This window comes from Dunckerocampus dactyliophorus, chromosome 17 (assembly GCF_027744805.1).
Source record: "Dunckerocampus dactyliophorus isolate RoL2022-P2 chromosome 17, RoL_Ddac_1.1, whole genome shotgun sequence".
Lineage (NCBI taxonomy): Eukaryota > Metazoa > Chordata > Actinopteri > Syngnathiformes > Syngnathidae > Dunckerocampus > Dunckerocampus dactyliophorus.
Genome location: NC_072835.1, coordinates 5,190,900 through 5,217,229, shown reverse-complemented (window position 1 = coordinate 5,217,229; position 26,330 = coordinate 5,190,900). Strand labels below are relative to the sequence as shown.

Here is a 26,330-nt window from a genome sequence, read left to right as displayed (position 1 = left end):
TCTTTTCCCACAGAACTGCAATCTATCTGTGGTGTGGGGGAGCATCTTCTGATTTGCATAATTGCCCATGATGACATGATCTCATGTTCTTGAAGCTTATTTAACAACACAAGTTATTAAGTTATTAACTTAGGGGTGTTGGTTTTATTTCACCCAGCGGGAAATGTGCATGCGTGTGCCTTTGCAGGGACGATTAAAAAGAAAAACATTAATGTAAGTGTGCGCTGATTTTAAAGATAATGTACACGTCATCGTAATATAAGTGATATATGACCGTATGGATGAACAGATAGATGCTGATGATTAAATGCACCACCAAGTCAGTTTGCTTGCTTTTTCAGACTTATGATTGGCCAAAGTCAACATTACTGCCGGCAGTGAATGTTTTTTTTATGTGGACAGGCATTTTTTTAAACTACACTGGTATGGATGGGTGTTTTTTTTGTGCTCATGTGGACATGGCCTTAGATCAGGGGTTTCCAACGTGTCCTGGGGCCATAGTTTTTTACAATTTTTACAATTTTAACAAGAAAACTAAAATAACAATAGTTTATTAATTTTACATTAATAAAGTAAAACTATTAAAGAGAAAAAAAATGGAATCCATTCATCCATCTTCTATGCTGCTTATCCTCACTAGAGTGGCGGGTATGCTGGAGCCTATCCCAGCTGACTTCGGGCGAGAGGCAGGGCACTTATAGACAATAGACAGTGACAATCAGCCATTCACACTCACATTCAACAATTTGGACAATATGGACAATTTAGAGTCTCCAATTAAAGTAACATGCATGTTTTTGGAATGTGGGAGGAAACCGGAGTACCCAGAAAAAACCCACACACGCACGGGGAGAACATGCAAACTCCACACAGAGATGCCCAACGGAGATTTGAACGTAGATCTTCCCGACCAACATGCCAACATGCTAACCACTAGGTCACTGTGCGGCCCAAATTTGGAATCTAACGAGTATTATGAGGAAAAATAACGTCATTTTAGTAGCATAAAGTTGAAATATTAAAGAAAAAAGTTTTTAATTGTAATATTCTGAGTAACAAGCAGAACAAATAAAGTTGTTACTCAAAATATGGGAGTAAAGTTCAAATTACGAGAAGGAAATTTACAAGAAAAAAGGTGAAATAGTTGGAAAATAAAAAAAACCATCAGAAAATGAAAAAAACAGCTTTAATTGAAGAATAATGTCAAAATATTAGAAGCAAAAAAGTAATATTCTAACAATTAAAAAAGTCACAATTTTACATGAGTAAACTTGTAATATTATGAGGAAAAATAATGTCATTTTAGTAGCATAGAGTTGACATACTAAAGAAAAACGTTATTTTTTTAAAAGTCGGAATCTTATGAGAAATAACAAAACAAAATAAAGTTGGAATTTTTGGAAAATTAGGTTGGGGAAAAGTTAGAATATGGGAATAAAGTCAAAATATTATGAAAATAAAGTCATAATATTACGGGAAGAAAATACACAAGAAAAAAGTTGAAATATTTGGAAATTTAACAAAAAAAATTGAGCAAAAATGGAAAAATCAGCAGTATTTTTACAAGAACAATATATTAAGAGAATCAAGTTGTATTCTAATGAAAAAAAAAAGTCGCAATTTTACGAGACTCAACTCATAATAATATTAGAAAAAATAATGTCATTTTAGTAGCATACACTGTGTGCACAATTATTAGTAAATTTGCATTATTGATTATTAGTTTTATTAGTGAACAATAACAGTGGTCAATCCAAAATGTTAATAAACCTCAAACTTGAATATTTAAGGAAGTGAAAGTGAGGTTTTGGCTTTTGTTGAGAATATCTCTGTGCACAATTATTAGGCAACTATTAGCGTGCAGAGTTATTAGGCAACTCAAAGAAAATAAAAAATATTCCCATCTAACTACTTTATTTTTATTTTTTAAAGTCAGATTGATGAACAAACAACACAAACTTTACAAATGAATATTTCTAACATTTCCAAAAATAAATCCGTGACCAGTATAGCCACCCTTCTTTTCAATAGTATGGAAAAGCCTTCCATCCATGGAGTCTGTTCAGAGAGGTGTACCTTTTTTCTTTACTGTAAATCTTACGTTTAAGGGCCCACAAGTACTCAATAGGGTTAAGGTCAGGTGAGCAAGGTCATTGTTGTCATTACTTTTAAGACCTTTTTAAGTCCTATCCACACAGTGGAGTACTTGGATGCATGAGGTGGAGCATTGTCCTGCATAAAAATCATGGTCTTCTTGAAAGATGCACACTTTTTCCTGTACCGCTGTGTGGGGAAAAAAGTGGCAGTAGATTTGGGAGTTGAGTTTGAGTCCATCTTCAACCTGACGAGGCCCAACAAGCTCATCTTTTAATAATTCCAGCCCTTACCAGTCCCCCACCTCCACCTTGCTGGCGTCTGAGTTGGAGTGGAGCTCTTTGCCCATTGCTGATGCAGCCATAAGTCCATCAAACTTTTAAAAAATTTGTCTTGAGATATTTTTTGGCCAAGTCAGAGCCTTTCAACTTGTGTGTCTTGTTCAGTGGTGGTCGGGTTTCAGCCTTTCTTACCTTGGCCATGTTTCTGAGCACTGAACACCATGCAGCGTACTTCTGGACACTCCAGGTAGATTACAGTTCTGGAATATGACAGCACTGGAGGATAATGTGTTCCTGGGAGCTTCACGTTTGACTGTTCTCAAATATTTGGTAGTTAATTTGCATGTTTTTCTTGCGACCCTTTTGTGCACTTGCAACAAAATCATTTGGTTCTGTGGTCACGTCCTAATATCTTGGCAATTTCAAGAGTGCTGCATCCCTATGAAAGATCTTTTACAGTTCTTGACTTTTCAGAGTCTGTTAAATCTCTAAAGCTTCTGACCCATTTTGCCTGAGGAAAGGAAGCTGCCTAATAATTGTGCACACCTAATAAAGGGTGTTGATCTCCTAAGGCAGATTTGAAATATTAAAGAAAAACATGTTATTTTTTTTTAAGTCGTAATATCGTAATATGTGAAACAAACAAAACAATAAATACAATATTATGGGACTAAAGTAAAAATATTACGAGAATAAAATCAGAATATTACAACAAGAAAGATGAAATATTTGGAAATTAAAAAAACAGCAGCAAAAATGGAAAAATCAGCAGTAATAAGTCAAAATATCAAGAGAAAAAAGTCGCAATTTCACAAGAATGAACTTGTACTTGAACTATGAGGAAAAGTAATGTCATTTTTATAGCACAGAGTTTTAATATGAAAGAAAAACGTGTATTTTTTATATTATGAGAAACAAACAAAACTAAATAAAGTTGTAAGTTTTGGAAAATTAGGTTGGGGAAAAAGTTATAATATGGGAATTACGGGAATAAAGTCATAATATTCGGAAAATAAAATTATGAAGATTATTTAAGCAGAAAGTTGAAATATTTGGAAAATTAAAAAATAGCAAAAATGTGGAAAAAAGTGCAAACAGTTCATAATAATACGAGTTTTCACCTTTATCACAAAACTGAGATCATTTTTCAGTATAGGGCCCTCGCTGGAAACAGTTTGGGAGCGACACCATCTTTCATGTTTGTCTCCTATCCAATAAGACCAGAAAAAGTTGCGAGATATGTTGCTAGTCAATGCTTTTTGCTTGCTAAGCCGGCAGCACTGAATTCCCTCCTGCTGTGTCATTTTATTCTCTGGTAGACCAGGTGCGTATGAGATGTTTTCAGAAGCAGTTACCATGCCATCTACTGTACAGTATGATGTGGTAACAACAAGCTGCACAGTCAATCCCAATATAATGTGCCCATGAACAATAGCAAGCGGGGAGCACCACATCTAAAAAAGGGCCAGGGCTCTGGATGTCTTGTTTGACACGTCTCTTCAATACTACATTGAAGCCGGGAACAGTACCTCTGAATTGGCAGATTGAGGTGGTGGTCCCCCTTTTCAAGAAGGCTGTGTTACAATTGGGGAAAGTTTACTGCAGAGTGCTGGAGAGAAGGGTACGGCCGTTAGACCAATCTCAGCTACAGAAGGTGTAATGTGGTTTTGTCCTGGTTGTGGAACACTGGATCAGCTGTACACGCTTGCAAGGGTACTGCAGTGCATTATTTTTATGGACCACTAAAGAAACCTGTTGGAATGTTTACACAGTATGTGACGTTTAACTTACCTTGCTGTTGTTCTTAACAGGTGAGATGGTTCGCCAGGCTCGTATCCTTGCCCAAGCCACGTCGGATCTGGTCAATGCCATCAAGATGGATGCAGAAGGAGAATCAGACCTGGAGAATTCCCGAAAGCTGCTGTCAGCGGCCAAGCTTCTGGCCGATGCCACTGCCAAAATGGTGGAGGCCGCCAAGGTCTTCCTGTTTTTCACGGCACTTTGTCATTATCTTTGTTTTTCACCGTCGTATTAAATGACACATTTGCGTACGCCTGTAACGCCAGGGTGCAGCAGCAAACCCAGACAGTGAGGAGCAGCAGCAGAGGTTGCGAGAGGCTGCTGAAGGTCTCCGCATGGCTACGAATGCTGCCGCTCAGAACGCCATCAAGAAACGGCTGGTCAACAAGCTGGAGGCAAGGCTAATGATGTCATTTGCACAGTGTGTCCCCTGTAAATACCGTAAATAGACACTATAGGTGATTTGGGACAAAGCTTCAAATGGTGGTGTCCAAAGTGCGGCCCGTGACTATTTTGTTTTGTTGGCGCCCGACACATTTTAACAATACAATTAAACACGAACGCTAACAAAAACAACAAGAAAAATGGAAAAAGGAGCAGCTATTTTACGAGAATAAAGTATAAATATTATCATAAATCATAGTCGTAACATTCATATAAAAAATTGTAACTGACTTACTTGACTTAATATTCATGGGCCTCTTGTCAATAGTGTCCACAAATTTCCTCCACTCATCTCTGTCCATGGCAATGGTCTTGGTTTGCCACATGCTCTTCGAGCACCCTTCTTTCATGTCATCGAGCCATTCTCTCTTGGGTCTGCCACGTTTGTTGTTGCCTTTAATGATGCCGAAGACCGCTGATTTGACTGTAGAAATGACTGATTTCAGAATCGTCACAATCAGCTGTGGGGGCTACACTTGTATGACCACCAAACTCATGCGTTGGGCTTTGAATCCAGCTGATATGATTCTTGAGTTGACTGGGTTGAAACCCAGTAGCGCCTTCTTGGCAGTTCTGTTTAGCAGGACACCTAATCCTCTACTGCGTAAACTGTCTTAGTCTGACGATAAGACGTGGCCACCGTCTGCTTCTCCCTTTCCAGTTCAGAGGACCTCTGACATCCCTATAATATCCCACTTGTATCTTTTCAGTTTGATGTTTCAGGAGCTCTAACCTGCCGCTCTCGCGAAGGGTTCTAACGTTCCAGGTGCCCAGGATGACTTCTGTCCGGGCGACCTTTAAGGACTCTGTTCCAGTGTTTGACTTTCTGACCCAGCCCTGGTTCCTCTGCTGGGGACGCGGACCCCAGTGATCCGGGCGACGTCCAATCCGGCATATGGATTCTAATGTAGACATTGTCATCGATTTCAGTGGTGTTTGTTCTTAGTATTGCCACCCATGCCCAGCCCTCCTCCTTCGTCAACCAGGCTGGACCTGCTTTGGCAGAATAAAAAATTGCAATGTTACAAGAACAATTTTTACAAGCATAACATGTTTTTCACAATAATTTATGCAATAATTTTCACAACATTAGTAACAAAACAAAGAATACAGTTGTAATTTTTGGACAATTAGGTTGTAAAAAAGTTGTGATATTACGAGATATAAAGTCACAGTGTGACGGTAAAAGTTGAAATATTTTTAAAATTGGAAAACAACAGCAAAAATGGAAAAACAAGAAGGGGACAAAGTAATAATACAGTTTGACACTTATAACAGCAGTCCAAAACCTTTTTTGACCCACGGACCGGCTCGTGTTGGCACCAATCTCTTGTCACTACGATGGTAATAACACTAAAGTAAAACCACAAAATGAATACAGACCCAACATCCACCAGTACGAGCCTGGAGTTTGTTTTTCAGAGAGAAGATTATTACGTCGCTGTTTGATGTGTGTGGTAAAAGGTCGCGTGGGACAGGCTGGCGCTCGCAACAAACACCATATAGAGTGTTCCCTCGTTTATCGCAGGGGATAGTTTCCGAAAACAGCCCGCAATAAGTGATAACCGTGAAGTAGCCAACTTTATTTGGACACGAGAAATTGTTAAGTGACTCGCGCGTATTCAGTCCTCTTACCGTGCCTCGTCCTGGCGCCATTTGGCTGTAGCCTTTTTGTATCCTTGTTAAAACATATTGCTCCTGCTGTCGTATTTTCCTCCTCCTCATCCTACTCCTTGAACCGAAGATTCATTTTTTCTGCAATGGTGCCCTAAAGCCAGTTTGTTTCTGCTTCTGCTTCTTCTTCTACTTGTACTTCTTCTACTTCTACTTCTTCTTGTACTTCTTCTACTTCTACTACTTCTTGTACTTCTTCTACTTCTTCTTGTACTTCTTCTACTTCTACTTCTACTTCTACTTCTACTTCTACTACTTCTTCTACTGTTTATTGGCAGCTAGCAAGCAGCTCACATAGTTAGCTAGTTTGCTAGCGACCATTGTCCACAACAGGAAACGGCACGAAGGAGATCGATCCAATTGACCTATACTGTAGTATAACACAAAGCTGGGATGCAGTATTTTCCTTAAATATATATAACTTGTTAGCATATCTACATTGATTGGTTTACAAAATGTAAAATATCAAAGTGTTAACGAATGTTATGGCTGCTGTTTCCTGTCAGAATGCGGCAAGACAAGCAGCTGCAGCAGCTACACAGACCATCGCTGCCGCCCAGCATGCTGCCTCATCCAATAAGAATCAAGCTGCCCAGCAGCAACTGGTCCAGAGCTGCAAGGTAAATACATATTGCACACACTACGCCCTTCAAGTCATGTTCAGCACAGCTGCTTGTTAACATGTTGGATACAAAGGCTTCACATGGTTGATATGAATGTGTGTGTGTGTGTGTGTGTGTGTGTGTGTGTGTGTGTGTGTGTGTGTGTGTGTGTGTGTGTGTGTGTGTGTGTGTCAGGTGGTTGCAGAGCAGATCCCTCAGCTGGTTCAGGGAGTCCGAGGCAGCCAGTCTCAGCCTGACAGTCCGAGTGCTCAATTGGCCCTCATCAGTGCAAGCCAAAACTTCTTGCAGGTAACATGTACAACACAGCTGAGTTTTGTACCAGTTGTAGACGGTTGATCGAAGACTGGCTGATACCAACATACAGGGCGTTACAGTAATCAATGCGCAAGAATTTCAAGAACTTTATCCAGACAAAAATTAACTCCAACGACAGAACCAGTATGTTTGTCAAAGGTCAGGTTGTTGTCACACTTAACACCCAGATTATTTACCACAGGTTTACAGTAGGGGACAAGAGAGTCCACATCAGGGACAGCACTAGTGAACAAATTAGATCCAAACACAATACATTCAGTTTTACGCTGATTTAAATGTCAAAATTCTCTGACAGCCATTTAATGATTTCTAGAACCTGCTAAATTCCCACAAAGATGTTCCCATTGAGATATCGTACATTTCTCGTTATCAAGGTAAAACTGCCCAATTTATTGTGATATTGATTTGAGGTCATATCGGCCAGCCCTAATGCAGACTATAAAAATAGCCGACACACAAATATAAAAGACTGTCTTTTGGAAAGTCCCCACCCTGCCCAGAGTTTTTTTAAAAGGTCAAGGGTATAAAACGCTATTTATGAAAGGCAATAATACAATCTGCCTGTCTAAAGACAAACCTATTTGTGAGGACATGGACTGTGACTACAGTGGGACTGACCTCTGTGTATATACAGAATATATTGTATATTTATTTTAATAATACAGTAGACGCCCCTACAACGTAAATAATCCGTTCCGAGAACGTTTACGTTATAGGGTTTTTATGTTATACGAAGCGTAAAATACATGTAAATAGCCTAATCCGTTCCAAGATCTTCTCAAACTCACCCCTTTGGCCCTTCGAAATATTCAAAGTCCACCAAATATGGTGGGAAACTATAAGAAAACGTTACCATAAACATAGTAGAGTAACATTCCAATATAAAATAAGGTAATAAATAAGATTACTGTAAATGATTACGGTAATTTTACGTTAAGTTAACACAAAGAAAAGTAAAAAAATGAAGAAGAGATTTCAATGCATGCGAATGAGTTTACGGGCGACTACGAAGAGGAAGCCTGTCTCTCACACAAAGTCACGTATGCGCTGTATAAGTCAGCCAATGAGATGAGAGCATAGGCGGTGCCCCAATAATCAGCCAATGAGAGCGTGAAGCGTCAGAAGGTGTCACCAAGTGTACTCTGTTAGTCATGGAAATTGTTTCCCTCTCTCTGTCGCGCGCGCTATTCAAATCGAATTTCTGAACTTGCACCGACTTGACGCTTTACGTTATATGGAATTTCTTACGAAATACAATACAAAAAATTTACATAAATTCTTTACGTTCAGTGGAATTTACGTAAAAGGAGATTTACGTTATGCGAGGTACTACTGTAATTGTTTGTTTGTCCTTTTCAGCCTGGTGCAAAGATGGTCACAGCCTCCAAGGCCACTGTTCCCACCATCAGTGACCAGGCATCAGCGATGCAGCTCAGCCAGTGTGCTAAGAACCTGGCTAGTGCCTTGGCTGAGCTCCGCACGGCCTCCCAGAAGGTACCACACACACACCTACACTCTTAATTATGTACAGTATCCATTGAGTACGTTGTCTTTTGTTTCCTAAAAGATCACAGGTGTACACTTTTCACGCAGGTACACTCATCCCTCGTTTATGGCGGTTAATTGGTTCCAGACCCGACCATGATAAGTGAATCCACAAGTAGAATTCCTTATTTATAAATGGAATATTTTTGTAGTTATGGCATAGAAAACCTCTTTACGACCTTCAAAATATGTTTTTAACATTATTAGCACCCTCTAGACATGAATTAACACTCCTAGAGTCATGATTACATTGGTATTACCCAATATAGCAGGCATAATAAGAGATGTAAGACATACATAAAACTTGTGCTCGTGTTTGTCGTGTTGTGGACATCAGGGGTTCGTAGTTGAGTTTTAGCTGAATTATGGCCACAAGGGTAGCCATTCATAATTGCAATAAAAAGCCTGTTGTCCCGGCAATCAAGTCTGGTGCTTGTCTCATCGAACAATTACTGACACCTAGTGACCAATGTAGAATAATATATTCACAATTTGAAATGTCTTCTTAATGCCTTGTACTGTATTTGTATTTTAGTTCATTTAGCCATTTTTATACTTGACAATGCTTAATGTAGGCAAAAAATATGTAACATAACATTTGTAACGTAACATATATGCATGTTTTGAACTAATAATAGGCTGTATTCAGCCACGAAACAGCACAATTTATTAAATAATATTTAGTATCTGGAAAAATCGTGATAGAGTGAAGCCACGAAATTTGAAGCGCAGTGTAGTACGCACATTCTCCTGCAAGAAAACTATTTATCACTGATTCTAATGGTTAGATTTGATCTGTGAGGTTTCAAGATTCAAGATTCAAGAGAGTTTTATTGTCATGTGCATAGTACAACAGCAGTTATACCATGCAATGAAAATCTTATTCTGTTCATTCTCCCAAGAAAAGAAAGAAAACAAATGAAAGAATAAGAACATAAGAAACATAAACACATAAACATATATACCAATAAATTAAGCAACAACAACAGAAGAGACATTAATACAAGTAAATAATACAAATAAATAAATAAATAAAGTGCTATGAGTGTGTGCGTGTGTTGCGTGCGGCGTGTGCGAGTGCTTCGTTGAGGAGCCTGATGGCCTGTGGGTAAAAGCTGTTTGCCAGCCTTGTGGTCCTGGACTTCAAACTCCTGTAGCGCCTGCCTGACGGTAGGAGTGTGAATAATGAGTGTTGTGGATGTGTGCTGTCCTTGATGAGGTTGTGTGTTCTGCGTAGGACTCTAGATGTATAAATGTCTTGCAGTGAGGGGAGGGCTGCCCCAACAATGTTCTGTGAGGTCTTGATCACCCGCTGGAGTGCCTTCCTATCACGTGTTGTACAGTTACCGTACCAAACAGTGATGGAGGCGGTAAGGACACTTTCGATAGTGCATCTGTAGAAGCAACTCAGGATTGTGGTGGACATGCCAAATTTCCTCAGTCTTCTCAGGAAGTACAGTCTCCTTTGGGACTTCTTCAGAATTTGTTGGGTGTTGTGAGACCAGGTGAGGTCCTCGCTGATGTGTGTGCCAAGGAACTTGAAGGTTTTCACCCTCTCCACCTCAGTCTCATCAATAAACAGGGGTCTATGCGGCTCCTTTTCCCTTGTTCTTGGGTCGATGATCATCTCTTTAGTCTTATCTGTATTGAGAAGGAGATTGTTATCACGACACCAAGCTATGAGGTCCGCCACCTCTCTTCTGTATGATGTTTCAACACCACCAGTGATCAGTCCGATGACTGTAGTGTCATCTGCAAATTTAATGATGCTGGTGTTGTTCTGGGAGGCCACGCAATCGTAGGTGAAGAGCGTGTAGAGGAGTGGACTCAGCACACACCCCTGTGGGGTCCCAGTGCTCACAATTCTTGAGCTGGATGTGCGGTTGTGGACTCTGACTGACTGGGGCCTGCCTGTGAGAAAGTTAAACACCCAGTTACAGAGGGAGGGAGACAGGCCAAGTGTGAGGAGCTTATCTGTGAGTTTGTGGGGGCTGACTGTATTAAAAGCAGAGCTATAGTCTATAAATAGCATTCTGACGTATGTGTCCTGGCCCTGTAGGTGAGAAAGGGCTGTGTGGATGGCAGTGTTGACTGCATCATCCGTGGACCGGTTCTGGCGATATGCAAACTGTAGAGGGTCCACGGTTGCCGCCGGGATGCTCTTTTTGATGTGGGTCATGACTAATCTTTCAAAGCACTTCATAACAATAGGAGTGAGTGCTATAGGGCGATAGTCATTCAAGCAGGTCACGTTGCTCTTCTTGGGTACGGGCACTATGGTGGTGGACTTAAAGCAGGTCGGTACAGATGCTTGTGCAAGCGACAGGTTAAATATGTCAGCAAGCACATCAGCTAGCTCTGATGAGCAAACCCGAAGTGCACGTCCTGAGATGTTGTCTGGCCCTGCTGCTTTTCGTGGGTTTGTTTTGTTTAGAACCCTGCGCACATCAGCTGATGTCACCATGAGAGGTGAGTCCTGTGTGCTCCCCAGGTTCAGCCACCCTCTCTGCTCATCAGGAGTTTGGGTGTCAAAGCGGGCATAGAACTCATTCAACTCATCAGGAAGTGTGGTTTGGCTGGACGTGGCTACGCTACTCTGCTGTCGATAGTCTGTGATGTGCTGGAGCCCCGCCCACATGCGCCGAGGGTCTGAGGTGGAATAGTAGCCCTCCAGCTTCTGTCTGTACTGTCTTTTGGCCTCTCGTATGGACCTCCTCAGGTCATATCTGGCCTTTTTGTAGTCATCAGCGGTGCCCATGACAAATGCAGTCGAACGAGCACGTAGCTTAGCCCTTACATCACAGTTCATCCACTGTTTTTGGTTAGGGTATTTTCTGTAATACTTGGTGGTGGTAACAGTCTCTATACATGTGCTAATGTAGCCAGTAACAGCAGAAGCATATTCATCCAAGTCAACAGTACAATCTTCCCTCCCCGCTGCAGTTTTAAACACATCCCAGTTTGTGCAGCCAAAGCAGTCCTGAAGTACTTGATCAGTTTCTTCATTCCATACTTTAACTGCTGTACTTACAGGGGGAGCTTTTTTAAGAAGTTGTCTGTATGTTGGATAAAGGAATATAGAGATGTGGTCGGCCTTTCCAAAGTGGGGTCTTGGAACAGCCTTCAAAGCACCTTTCATGTTGCAGTAGACTTGGTCCAGGATGTTATTTTCCCTTGTGGGAAAGCTCACATGCTGGTAATATTTGGGGAGGACAGTCTTGAGGTTACAGTGGTTGAAATCGCCAGATATAATAAATACAGCGTCTGGGTGTTTGGTCTCGTGTTTATCAATGATGTCATGCAGGAGGCCTAGTGCATTAGCAGTGTTAGCTCGTGGTGGGATGTAAACAGCAGTTAAATACACAGCGCTAAACTCACGAGGTAAATAAAAAGGTCTGCATTTCACCATCAGCAGCTCAATGTCCTGCGAGCAGTACTTTTCCATCGTCTGTACGTCTGTGCACCACCGTTTGTTTACGTAAACACAGACGCCGCCACCTCTGTGTTTACCAGACGCTAAAGTCCGATCTCCCCGGTAAGCAGCAAATGATTCCAACTGGATCGCCGAGTCCGGTATATCCTCCGTCAGCCAGGTTTCTGTGAAGGTGAGGACACAGCATTCCCTGATCTCACGTTGAGCTGTAATCCTTGCTCGTAGTTCGTCCATCTTGTTTTCAAGAGAGCGGACGTTGGCTAGCAGCAGGCTTGGTAGCGGTGGCCTCGTCGCTCTAGCTTTTAGCCTAGCATGCAGGCCGGCTCGCTTGCCTCGTTTACGCCTCGGATGCTTTGCTCGCCGGGTATTCAGCTCACCAGGTCCGCAGGCTGCTGCGTTCTCCCGGCGCAGAAGAAAGGCAAAGTCTGAGAGGCTAAATGAAGGTTCATGGTGAACCCTGCCGATGTTCAAAAGTGTCTCTCTGTTGTAATGTACTGCGTGAGTGTGTTGAATGTCCAAAATGAACAATAAAATAGCAAAAAATAGAAAAACACGGGAGAGTGTCACAGAGACGTCTGCCACGGAGGGCGCCATCTTTGAATATATTGTTGACATGAATTGAAGTATACATGTGACATAGCCTATACAGACCGCCTTCTTAGGGTCTTTGTGTGCATGTTTGCAGGCCCAGGAGGCGTGCGGCCCGCTAGAGATAGACAATGCTCTGTCCATTGTACGGGGGCTGGAGAAGGACATAAAGGATGCCAAAGCTTCGGCCGATGAAGGCAAACTCAAACCCCTACCAGGAGAGAATGTGAGAGACACACACAACACCTGAAACAACGATTAGCCCCCCCACCTCATGGGAAGTTTAAGCCACAGCTGTTCTATATGAACAGTATTGCTATTTACCAAGATTTTTGCTCTTTCTCTAATGGTTAATATGAATGCATGCATTTTTTATGCTAAATTATCATTATTATTCATACCCATACACAGACGGTCCCATTATAATGTGTTTGAGGTAGTATCACATCTAATCAAAAAAAAAGAAAAAGGTGGCGCTAATGCTATCTGTAACCGTCCAAATGTATTCATGGCAGGCCGTCACAGAAATAAATGTATGGGAAACGATGAGTTTAGTGTAACTTATACCTGGTAGCGAAATGAAAACCTGAGTCACTCACACTGTACACACAACACATGTAGGACATATAAAATACAGTATAAAAAAGACGACATACGCTGGAACCTCGGTTAGCATACACCCCGGCAGAATTTTGCTTTGGTTTGCATACGTTTTCCGGTGAGCCTACAATGTTGTCATGTTATTATCCAATCCAATCCTATCCACTTTATTTATACAGCACATTTTATAAAGACTGTTTCCAAAGTGATGCACAGACTAGTAAAACCATAAATAATAAGAAAGTAAAAGTACAAATTCCCACAGTAAACAGTAATAAATAAAAACAAAGACAATTAAAGCATTAAAATATTTAAAACAAGAAGTAAAAACAATAAAAGCAATAAATACAAGAAGTAGGTAAAAAAATAAAAATAAAATAAAAACTTGAATAAATAAAACCAATTTAAACTAAAAACAAAAGAATAAAATCAAAACTGTCAAAATGGCCCCCTCATCCTTTGACTTTTCCGTATGCGGCCCTCACTTTAAAAAGTTTGGCCATACATGGGTTAGACTATGTTTCGGTTAGAGTCGTGACGCACACCAAGGTTCCACTGTACAACAAAGACATGAACCAGTCCTAAAAAAAAGTAAACAAGTCCTTAGTTTATCCCCGTGGTTTATGCAGCTTGTTTAAGTATTGATTTCTGAGCATTTCACAATTTCACCTCATTTTGCTTTTCTTTGACGCACAGCCATCAGAAGAGTTTGCCTCATGCTAGGGGGACAAAATGAAGGGGAAAAGAACAACCAAACCGAGCAACGTCCGACTACATATTGTTCGGCCTACTTATACAATTCTTTTGACACGTGCACGTAACAAGTCAGCTTTCTTTTTGTACAGAATTAATTATCTGTGGGAACGTCATAGTTTGTTTGAGTTCTTGATTAATTCCTGATTCCTCAGACAATCCCAGTGAGCCAGCCAGGAGATCTGGTTATTTTTTTGTTTTTTTACACAGCAGTGTATATTTATCCTCCAGTAGACTTAGTTATAAAAGTGTATCAACAAGACTTGAACTTTGTTGTCTTCTCCTTGCTGTTCAGCTTGAAAAGTGCTCCCAGGATCTCGGTACCAGCACGAAAGCTGTCAGCTCTGCCATCGCCCAGCTGCTCAGTGAAGCCACACAGGGCAATGAGAACTACACAGGTGGGTAGAAACGCCTTCCATACAAATACTACGTACTATACCACACCAGAGCCTGCCGTTGCTGACGTTGTCTATCACAGAGCTGACATGTGTCACTGTCACATTTGCAAAAACACACGTTGCAAATCCATCATCCATGTTTTTAGACTTTGGAATGACAACATGCGAGTAATAATATAAAAAATAAAACAAACACATGCTCCATATTGGCTTTCTTCCCAGTACCCAATATTGTCCAGCACTTCATTGCAGATACCGATATCAGTAGCAGTTCTCCCGTCCAACTAATGTGGTGCAATGAACATACAGTATGATGATGCTTCTACTCCACTGGATGCACTTCACAAATGAACACTGTTTGTGCAAAATCAGACAAATACCGCAATAAACCGCAATATGCAATACCGGGTATAGGAAAAGTTTCAAAACACTGCGAGTGATTCTTCCTGAGGTGAGATACCAGATTAGTATTGAAGGAAGACATCTTACTCCCCCTCACATGACCAACGCTTTATGTCACGTTCCGCATGACAGGTTGGATTTTTGTTTTCACGTCGTTTCCTGTTTTGTGCTCTTATTTTGGTTTTCTGTTTCCTGTTTTGGGCGAAATCTGCAGCTGCACTGTGGTCGCTTGAGATCTCATGCAGCGGTACCTGTTTCTCATTAGTAGTCAGCACTACTATTTAGGTCAGGGGTGTCCAGAGTGCGGCCCGCGGCTGTGTTTTTATTGGCCCGCAGCACATTTAAAAATATAATTTAACAAGAAAACTAATTTTAAAAATCAGCATTAATTTTACAGGAAATATGACCTAACTTTAAGAGAATGTTGTATATTATGAGGTAAAATAATGGCATTTTAGCAGCATAAAGCTGGAATATTAAAGAAAAAAGACATTATTTGTTCAAAAGTCGTAATTTTATGAGAAACAAATAGAACAAGTTGTAGTTTTTGGAAAATTAGGTTGCGGAAAAGTTATGATAAAAATAAAGTTAAAACATTTTGGGGATAAAGTCATAATTACAAGGAAAAAAAATATTATTATTAAGGAGAAAGTTGAAATAGGTGGGGGGAAAAAAAACAACAGCAGAAATGGAAAAAGCAGCAGTAATTTTATGAAAGTAAAGTCAAGATATTAAGAGAAAAAAGTTGTATTCTTCCGAGAAAAAAAGTCAAAATTATACAAGAATAAACTCATCATATTATGGCAGAAAAATCATATAATTTTAGTAGCATAGAGTTGAAATATTAAAGAAAAAATGTTTTTCTGAAAAAAAAAAAGTTGTGCTATTATGAGAAATAAGTTGTAATTTTTGGAAAATTAGGTTGGGGAAAAAGTTACAATATTAAAATCCAAATATTTATAAAGTCATAATATTACAAAAAGAAACTATTTATTAACTCATTCAATACCAAAGACATATTTATACGTTTTAATACACCCAAAGGCCCAATCCCAAAGACATATTTATACGTGCAAAAAGAGGTGATGACGCATCTACAGACTTTTCCAGCAGTTTTTAGCCATAAAAAAGCTACAAGGTGGCAGAAGTGCATTTGATCAGAGCTCGGCATGGATCTTTTGCACGTAAAAACACACTCAACAGCAAGGAGGAAGTGGACGAGCATGGAGGAGTTTAGCATGCAGAAGGTTGCGCATTGTAGGGAAATTTTAACGCATGTACACGCACACACGCACTGTTTAGTTCCAAATGTGAACATTGTAAAAACTTCATGGTGTTATATTTGCAAATAATTTGTTATTTTGATCTAAAACAACCCTTTTTTTGTGTTGTTTGTGTTGTGGCATAGTTGTTTAGATATTTGAGCTGTCACAAAAACAAAACATTTGTGTCAAAGTCACTTTTTCTCCCTTTTTTTGTTGGGAACTGATATTTTCCTGAAACTTACCTATGGTCTACTGCTGATTACCAAAGAACGGAAAAAGGAAGAAACAAACGTTTTTGTCTAATCTTTTGGTATGTTCAATGTTTAAATAGCCATAGAACACGATGTTCTGTGTGCCTTGAAAATCTGTCAAAATCGTCTAAAATGGATGGTAATGGGGAAAAAAAGAGCAAAGACCAAGGTTTGTACTAATAATTGGCCTTTTCACCGATATCACAAAGCTAAGAGGCAGTTTTTTCTTGAAATATAAATATAACTTTTTAGCATATTTTCACAAAATATCAAAGTGGCCCTTTCATTCCTTTCATTTTTCACTGGAAAAAAGTATGGACACCCCTGCTTTAGGTGGAGCCACATTACGCACAAAAAGCAAAACGTAGAGCTGAAATATTTACAATCCAAAGACCACACTTGGAAAAAACTCCACATTGCGGACACTCAGCTTGTTCCTCTGTTCCTCATTATCGGCAGAAAAACCAATACCGATCTGACAGCTCATTTTTATGTCTATTAGTGACTATCAGTCGGAGTATATTATCGGACATCCCCGTTTTGTGCAAGTGTAAACGTGATGTTCTTTCATGGAACTTTGATAAGCATGCATCCAGCAAACTAAACCATTCCAATTTTTCTGATTGCTCCTTTTGTTTTTGTCAAGGTATGGCAGCCAGAGATGTGGCTCAAGCTCTGAAGTCTTTAGCCTCATCGGCACGAGGAGTCGCTGCCACCACCGACGACGCAGCAGCACGTACGGCTTTGTTGGACTGCGCCAGCGATGTCATGGATAAGTCAGCCAACCTCATTGAGGAGACAAAGAGGGCCGTCGCTAAGCCAGGAGATGCGGAGAGTCAGCAAAGGCTGGCCCAGGTCAGACACACACCCGACCAGATTTTTTTTTTTCAGTAGGTAGTTTTTTTTTTTTTTTAAATCCTAATTGAAGAAACCTTTTTGTTTCAACTGCATCCTGAGAATTTCAGCTGTGGGGTTTACGTATGATTATGTATGTTACGTGTGTGTCTGCTTGACTGGTGTAGGTGGCCAAAGCAGTGTCTCAGGCCTTGAACAGAACAGTCAACTGCCTTCCTGGTCAGCGAGATGTGGACAATGCTATTCGTACTGTGGGTGAAGCCAGCAAAGCTCTCCTGGCTGATTCCGTGAGTACAAGCACTATTGATTGTTATAATCCTTTGTCCCAAGTTTTTGCAATGGATACTATGGATCTAATATTATAATCCAGTAAGATTCTTTATTTATAAATGTAATAGTTTGGTAATTAGAGCATAGAAGGCAGGTTTATAACCTAAATATACTTTTTAACATTTTTGGAGCCTTTTAGACATGAAATAACACCCCTGGAGTCACCCTTACACTCCACTGTTACCCAATATAGTAGACATAATAACAGAAAATAACACATTTAAGACATAAATAATTAGGGATGTCCGATAATATCGACCCACTGATATTATTTTCTCGATATTGGCATAAAAATGTGATGTCGGTAGATATCGGTATCAGGTTTATTCCCGATAATGAAAACCGATATTACAAAAATACTGAATAGATGGACATTTTAATGTTCACATGGCCAGGATGACACCACAGTTTGTTCACGTTCAGTGCAAGCCCACCTCCTTTACGTTTTCCACAGGCTCGCGTGTTCTTGGCCGCTCTGACGGTACTGAAGTCGCTCCCCATGTTAGCATCTGGGACGCTAGCTGTTAGCCATTCAGTGAAGCACAAATAAGCTGCACTCCTTGAACGTCTTGACGTTCTTGCCAGCTCCTTGATCTTACTCGGTAATGAATTCACGTTTCCGACGATAATGGAAGGTACCGAAGACTTGAATGTCCACTTCCTTGCTAGCCGCTTGACTTTCATTTTAGCCGCCTCGATATCAATGGGTAGGCAGGGAATCACACCGATGCGGGACGTCACTCTCGTGACGCGTAAAAATGTGCTCGACTAAACAAACACAGCTGCTTGAAAGGCATCCACTCGTGGCGGAGGTGTTAATTCCACGACAGGAGATATGTTACACATATTGGCAATTGAGAGAGTTGGACAATATCGTGGAAAAAAAGTAGATAGATACTTTATTAATCTCTAAGAGAAATTCACATTTCCAGCAGCTCTGTCATAATGAACTTAATCACTTAAAACAACCAAGGCAAGACATGAGCGATAAGCAAAATAAGAAAATAGGATAAGAATAAATAAATCCGGAAGAGATCACATCATATTTGTAGTGCAATAATACATAATAAAGTAATAAGTCCAGTTCTGTCCAGTCCAGTCTTTCCACAACAGGAGATATGTAATGTTACATATATCGGTATCGGTATATTGATATCGGATTCGGAAATTGAGAGTTGGACAATATCGGCATATCAGTTATCAGCAAACAAGCCAATATTGGACTTCCCTTTAAATAAGACTTGTGTGTGTTTGTGTGTTGCTGTAAACATGTTCCGGTGCTAGGGGAGCTGAGCGGGGGGCAGACAGGAAGTGATGTCGGGGGTTCAGAGTTGAGTTTTTTCAGTCAAATTTTTTATTTGTACTTTTCTTAAAATTAATGTTACTACTTGTCTCGTCCCATCTCGTTCTCGTGGACTTTCTCATCTCATGAGTTGGATGTCTCGTGACACCCCCATTTATTAATAATGATAAACCAATGACATATATTCTTAACAGCTGGGAAAATGAATAATGAATAGATTATGGTCAGATGTCATATTGCTGCTGTTGTTAAAAGAAAACACACTTGTTCAAACTATGAAAAGAGGTTTTCCTCCCTGATGCTCCTTTCTAGTTCCCATCCAGTGGAAGGAGTTTCCAAGAGGTTCAAGGTCAGCTGAATGAAGTGGCAGCCAGTCTGAACCAGTCAGCAAATGAGGTTGTCCAGGCATCACGAGCCAGCACCCAGGACATGGCCAGAGCCACCAGCAAGTTTGGACAGGACTTTAGCAACTTCCTGGAGGCTGGTGTTGACATGGCAGGAACATCACAAGTCAGTATGATTGCATCGTCGAGGAGATCATCACTTCACTCTTGTAGATCAGGGGTGTCCAAAGTGTGGCCGCGGCATATTTTAAACATGGAATTTAACAAGAAAACTAATTTTAAAAATCAGCAGTAATTTTACAAGAAAAAAGTCCAAATATATATAAAAAAAGTGTAATCCAACTAGAAAATAGAGAAATAATAACATCATTTTAGTATCGTAATGTTGAAATATTAACATAAAAAGATGTTTTTTTTTTAAAAGTCGTAATATGAGAAACAAGCAAAACATTGAATAAAGTTGTAATTTTTGGAAAATTAGGTTGCAGAAAAAGTTATGATAAAAGTAAAGTCAAAATGTTGTGGGGATAAAGTCACATTTACAAGAAAAAAATAACAAGACGAAAGTTTAAATAGTTGGAAGATACCAAAAAAACACAACAGAAACAAAAAAACAGCTGTAATTTATGAGAAGAATGTGAAAATATGCAGGAAAAAAAAGTCCTATTCTAATGAGAAAAGTCACAATTTTACAAGAATAAAAAAATGTCATTTTAGTAGCATAGAGTTGAAACATTAAAGAAAAAAAATACATTTCCTGTGACACAAAGTAAAATAAAATAAAAACAAATTATAAAAATAAAAAAGTTAGGTTGGTTGGGAAAAAAAAGCATGGCAAAAATGGAGCAAATAGCTCTAATTTTATGAGAATAAAGTCAAAATAATAACAGAAAAAAGGCATATTCTAGCAAGAAAAAAATCGCACTTTTATAATAAAGTAATAATATTATGAAGAAAAATAATGTTAGCTTAGTAGCATAGATTTGAAATGTTATGTTTCTTGTTTGTTTTTTTAAAGTCATAATATTATAAGAAACAAACTACACAAAATAAAGTTGTACATTTTGGAAAATTTGCAAAGATTACTGAAGAACAAAGTTGACATTTTTGGAAAATTAAAGAACAATAACAGTAAAAATGGGGGGGAAAAAGGGGCAAAGACTGAGGTTTGTACTAAGAATATGCTTTTTCAACTATATGAGGAAGCTGAGATGCAGTTTTTTGTTGAAATATATCATTTCCTAGCATATTTACATGTGCTGCTTTACAAAATATCAAAATGATACCAAATATCAAAAATTAAATGGCATCCTTTCATTTTTCACTTTCACTGGCCCTCGCTGGAAAAAGTTTGGACACCCTGTTGTAGATGAAACAAGTCCTGATTTCCCTTGTAGATAGATAGATAGATAGATAGATAGATAGATAGATACTTTATTAATCTCCAAGAGAAATTCGCTTTTCCAGAAGCTCTGCAAAAATATAATGAACTTAATCACAAAATAAAACAACCAAGGCAAGACATGAGAGATAAGAAAAATAAGAAAATAAAATAAAAATAAATAAATAAATACAGAAGAGATCACATCAAATTTGTAGTGCAATAGTACATCAATAATAATAATAATTATTATTATTATAATGATAATGATAATACATAGTAATTTAATATGTCCAATCCTGTGTGTGTTGTTGTGTTGTTGAAAATCCTTTATTTCCAAACATCTCCAGTCGAAAGAGGACAGGACACAAGTGGTGTCCAACCTGAAGACCATCTCCATGTCATCCAGCAAACTGCTCCTGGCTGCCAAAGCGCTGTCTACTGACCCCAACTCTCCCAACCTCAAGAACCAACTTGCAGCTGCTGCTCGGTACTATTTGTTCTTCCTGTTTTTTCAGTCCATGTTACTGCCCAAACTCTTATTTATCACAGTGGTCCACTTGTGCATACACAGGGCAGTTACAGACAGCATCAATCAGCTCATCACCATGTGCACCCAGCAGGCTCCTGGACAGAAGGAGTGTGACAACGCCCTCAGAGAGCTGGAGGTACCGCTGTTATGCTGTTTTCTCGTCTGTGTTGTTTGGTGTGTGCAGCTTTCTTCACAGTCAGTTCGATATTGAACACTGTGTTTCACAAATCCTTCAAGAAAGGACTTGACAGAAGGTACTTGGGAAAAGGACGTGTGCATGACTTGAACTTGAAGTCTTGGCTACATTTACTTGTGGCGACCCACCACAAAACCGTTTATTTGCAGCTATCAGCTTAGCAAAACACTCATGGACATTGTAGAAGAGAACAGGAGGTCACTAACCCAAACACTCTCCTCACTCGTGGTGACACAGCGTTATCAACACATATGGAAGTAAACACACCATGCAGCCTGCAACACACTACACCAGCATTGTCCAAAGTGAGGCCCGCGGCTGTTTTTTTTTTTATTAACCCGCAGCACATTCTAAATATAAAATTTGACAAGAAAACAAAAAAGAAAAATCCCAACAGCAAAAAAACCTTCTTTTTTCTTTGATAACTTTAGGCGACTAAAATGACAATGTTTTTCCTCATAATATTCCGGCATTAAACTCATAAAATTTACCACTGATTTTTTTCATTTTTGCTGCTGTTTTTTTTTTCATTTCTAGTTAAATGATATTTTTAAGAATGTGCCGGGGGCGACAAATGGGCCCTGGACCTCCCTTGCCAGATGCTACATAATTCTACCAATTAACATTTGTGGATAAAGTTTATTTTGGTGTAATTTTTCATTTTCAGTTTGACAAAGATCAGACAAGACGTGGCAAACAAACAAACAACATTTGAGGTGCAACACGTAGTGCTCAGATGGGCATGGTTTACTGTTCCTTTTGCTTGCGTGGACGGCGTCATCGTCCTTCAGATCTTAAACCTCTGACCTGATGAGACGTCAAACGTCTCACCTCTATGAGAAGTCTCTCCAAAGAACGATTCAGTGTGTTTCCTCTGTTGCTTGTGTGTGCAGAGTGTGAGGGGGATGCTGGAGAACCCAAGTGAAGCTGTCAATGAGCTCTCCTACTTTGACTGTATCGACAGTGTGATGGAGAACTCCAAGGTGTGTATCGTTGGAGTGTTTTCTTTCTGCAACGTATCCAATCCGCTCACTGGCTTTTCATCATCTGCTTCATCTTGAAAGATCCTTGGTGAATCCATGGCGGGGATCTCCCACAATGCCAAGAACTCCAACCTGCCGGAGTTTGGTGACTCAGTCAGTTCTGGCTCCAAAGCCCTTTGTGGTTTGACTGAAGCAGCAGCACAGGTACAAACTGGTCATTGCATGGACACACCAAGCCGGAGATACAGTAATTAGGCAGTAACATGCTGTCGTATGCAAACGTTTGGGCACCCCTGACACTTTCCATAATTTTCATGAATAAATCACTACGTGTTTCCCCAGCTATTTCATTTTGATGTATCACATAAGCGATGGACAGAGTGGTATTTCTGGGGTGACATGGATTAACACAAGATGCGCAATATGCATCAAAACAAAGTTAGACAGGGGCAGAAACTTGGGCACCCCTGTCATTTTGTTGATTTGAATACCTCTATCTTATTTGGTTATTTGGAACACAAAATGGCTTTGGTGCTTTTCTCTGTGAATCTTCTGTGAAGATGGGCAACATTGGGTCCTCAAAACAGCTGTCAAATGACCTGAAAATGAAGATTGTTCAACATCATGGTTTACGGGATGGCTACAAAAACTATCTCAGAGATTTCAGCTATCACTTTCCACTGTGAGGAACATAATGATGGAATGGAAGGCCATAAACACAGTTATTGTTAAGGCCAGGAAAAATATCAGGCAAAGACAGTCAAAGACAAACCACAGGCCACATCAACTTTCTGAAGATGTTGTCACCGTACATGTTTCAAATATTAGAGGCCATAGGAGGCAACTAGAAGATGTTACTTTTTAAAAAGAGGTTCCATCTGTCCATCAGCTATTTGATATATTAAAATGAAATTGTAGTAACAAACACCGAGTGATTTATTAATGAATAAATGATGGAAGTTTTCAGGGGTGTCCAACTGTAACACCCAACCTGACCTGTTGTTGTTTTGAAGGCGTCCTATCTGGTGGGAGTGTCAGATCCCAACAGCTCAGCAGGTCAGAAGGGTCTGGTGGATCCTGCTCAGTTTGCCCGAGCAAACCAGTCCATCCAGATGGCTTGCCAGAACCTGGTGGACCCGGGATGCACCCAGTCACAAGTATGTCCCACTGCAACATTCAGCCAATGAGCATATTCATGTTTTCATCGTGTGCATGCATTGCCTTGCGTAGGTTCTTTCAGCAGCCACCATTGTCGCCAAACACACCTCAGCGCTGTGTAACGCTTGCCGATTGGCCTCTTCCAAAACCGCCAACCCTGTCGCCAAGAGGCAGTTTGTCCAGTCAGCCAAAGAGGTGGCCAACACAACCGCCAACCTGGTCAAGTCCATTAAGGTTTGGATTTGTTTCCTTTCATGCTCTTCATCACTTTCACACTTTTACATCCAAATCTACCGTTTTCCCTTGCTTATGGCAGTTAATTGGTTCCAGGCCGGACAGCGATAATTGAATTTCTGCAAAGTAGGATTAATAAATGGAATATTTTTGTAGTTATGACATCAAAAATCTGTTTATGATCTTCTAAATATGTTTTTTAACATTACAGTCACCAATATAGTCACCTTTCCATTTGTACTACCCAATATAGTAGATCTAATTACAGAAAATAAGACAGACATACAGTAAATACAAGACTCACCCGTTAGCAGTTCCTGGATGTTTTTTTATGGACAGTGTAGTTCCTGTGGTGGCTATTGTCTTATCAGTGTATTGTAATGGCGGCTTTAAATGGCTTTACACTCCTATTACCCAATATAGTACAAGATACAAGATACAAGAGAGTTTTATTGTCATGTGCATAGTAAAACAGCAGTTATACCATGCAATGAAAATCTTATTCTGTTCATTCTCCCAAGAAAAGAAATAAAACAAATGAAAGAATAAGAACATAAGAAACAAACACATAAACATATATACCAATAAATTAAGCAACAACAACAGAAGAGACATTAATACAAGCAAATAATACAAATAAATAAATAAATAAATAAATAAATAAATGAATGAATGAATGAATGAATGAATGAATGAATGAATGAATGAATGAATGAATGAATGAATGAATGAATGAATAAATAAATAAATAAAGTGCTATGAGTGTGTGCGTGCGGCGTGTGCGAGTGCTTCGTTGAGGAGCCTGATGGCCTGTGGGTAAAAGCTGTTTGCCAGCCTTGTGGTCCTGGACTTCAAACTCCTGTAGCGTCTGCCTGATGGTAGGAGTGTGAATAATGAGTGTTGTGGATGTGTGCTGTCCTTGATGAGGTTGTGTGTTCTGCGTAGGACTCTAGATTTATAAATGTCTTGCAGTGAGGGGAGGGCTGCCCCAACAATGTTCTGTGAGGTCTTGATCACCCGCTGGAGTGCCTTCCTGTCACGTGTTGTACAGTTACCGTACCAAACAGTGATGGAGGCGGTAAGGACACTTTCGATAGTGCATCTGTAGAAGCAACTCAGAATAGTAGACATAATAAGAGTAAATAAGCCATTTAAGGCATAAATAAAACTCCTGCTTGTGTGTGTCACAGTAAATGTGTTCCCTAGGGGACCTTAGTGGTGGACGAACAGATGTGTGGAGGACAGGAAGTGACGTCGGCAGTTCAGAGTAGCGTTTTAGCTTGTCGTGGTTTATGGCCCTAACAGACCCTGTGTTATTATTATTATTATTATTGTGCCTGTTGTGAGATAATTTAAACCTGCCATTAATGCATGTTCTGGCGATCACGTCTGGTACCTGTCTCACCGAACAATTACTGACATCGTGTGGTCAATATAGAATACTGCATTCACGATTGGAATGTTTCCTCTGCTTTGCATTTGTATTTTAGTTTTATTTAGTTAATTTAGCCATTGTTATGCTTTAAAATGCTTAATTTAGGCCAAGATATATATATCATATATTAATCAATTACCTTGTGCGATGTTTGAACCACCATGTAGCAAGGGATGACTGTATTTGGTTAGGACAAATCTACAGTTTGGCAAATCCAACTTTGAGTCGTTTTTACCTCCAGGTGTGCACAAACTAGTTGCATCTAAATGTTTGATTTGGTTTCATTTTAAATTACATTGGAATACATCACATCATTCGATTCACAGTTCCACATGTCCAAAAGGAGTAGGAAGAAGCAAAGCTTATTTAATGTTACCTCCCATCTCTTCCACATCTTGTGCAATACACAATTCACTTCCTGGATTCCATATGTGATTGTGTTTCTGTGTTTAATACATAGAATAATGATAAGGTAATGTAACAATATGATGATGTCTTTAAGATTTTTTCACAGAACAGTAAATATAATCAGTGTACTAATGAATAAATAAAAATAGAGACAAGCATAATAAAGCAAGTTTAAGACTCTTCTGCCTTGTATTTAGCAAACATAAACTGTTTGCACTGTTTTTTTAATTCGCTCATCTTGGTGCATTGTTTGAGTTCCTTGCCGTTCCATAATTTAATTCCGCATACTGAAATGCTGTGGGTTTTCAGCGTTGTTCTCGCACATAAGTGTTTCAAGTTTAGTTTTTCCCTAAGATCATATTTCTCCTATCTTAAAGAGAAGTAAGAGAAGTGACATTTATGGGTAGCAAGTTATTGTTAACTTTATGCATTATTTTAGCAGTTTGAAAATGTACAAAATCAGCAAATGTTAATATTTGTGATTTTAAGAATAAAGGATTTGTATGTTCTCTATACATGGCATTATAAATTATCCTCACCGACCTTTTTTGCAGTACATTTAGTAAGGGAATAATTATTACCCCATATCTCCACACAATAAGTTAGACATGGCAATACCAGAGTGTAGAGTGATTTTTGATCAAGAACAAATTTTGCTGAATTCAATATTGAAGTATTTCTCGCCACCTTTGTGTAATAAATAAT

The 26,330-nt window shown here is 39.5% G+C and overlaps 1 protein-coding gene across 2 annotated transcripts in view; it reads left to right on the top strand.

Annotated features, from left to right (window-relative positions):
* tln1 (talin 1) overlaps positions 1 to 26,330 on the top strand; it is a 115,719-nt gene that overhangs the window by 57,654 nt on the left and 31,735 nt on the right. For both annotated transcript variants that reach the window (XM_054756211.1, XM_054756210.1), the window contains 16 exons: positions 4,187 to 4,353; positions 4,442 to 4,570; positions 6,800 to 6,913; positions 7,091 to 7,204; positions 8,591 to 8,725; positions 12,895 to 13,023; positions 14,446 to 14,548; positions 17,113 to 17,321; positions 17,489 to 17,608; positions 19,267 to 19,464; positions 21,030 to 21,169; positions 21,254 to 21,347; positions 22,301 to 22,390; positions 22,472 to 22,594; positions 23,404 to 23,547; positions 23,621 to 23,782. In XM_054756211.1, the coding sequence (XP_054612186.1) occupies positions 4,187 to 4,353; positions 4,442 to 4,570; positions 6,800 to 6,913; positions 7,091 to 7,204; positions 8,591 to 8,725; positions 12,895 to 13,023; positions 14,446 to 14,548; positions 17,113 to 17,321; positions 17,489 to 17,608; positions 19,267 to 19,464; positions 21,030 to 21,169; positions 21,254 to 21,347; positions 22,301 to 22,390; positions 22,472 to 22,594; positions 23,404 to 23,547; positions 23,621 to 23,782 (2,171 nt within the window). The remainder of the gene's footprint in view (positions 1 to 4,186; positions 4,354 to 4,441; positions 4,571 to 6,799; positions 6,914 to 7,090; positions 7,205 to 8,590; positions 8,726 to 12,894; positions 13,024 to 14,445; positions 14,549 to 17,112; positions 17,322 to 17,488; positions 17,609 to 19,266; positions 19,465 to 21,029; positions 21,170 to 21,253; positions 21,348 to 22,300; positions 22,391 to 22,471; positions 22,595 to 23,403; positions 23,548 to 23,620; positions 23,783 to 26,330) is intronic.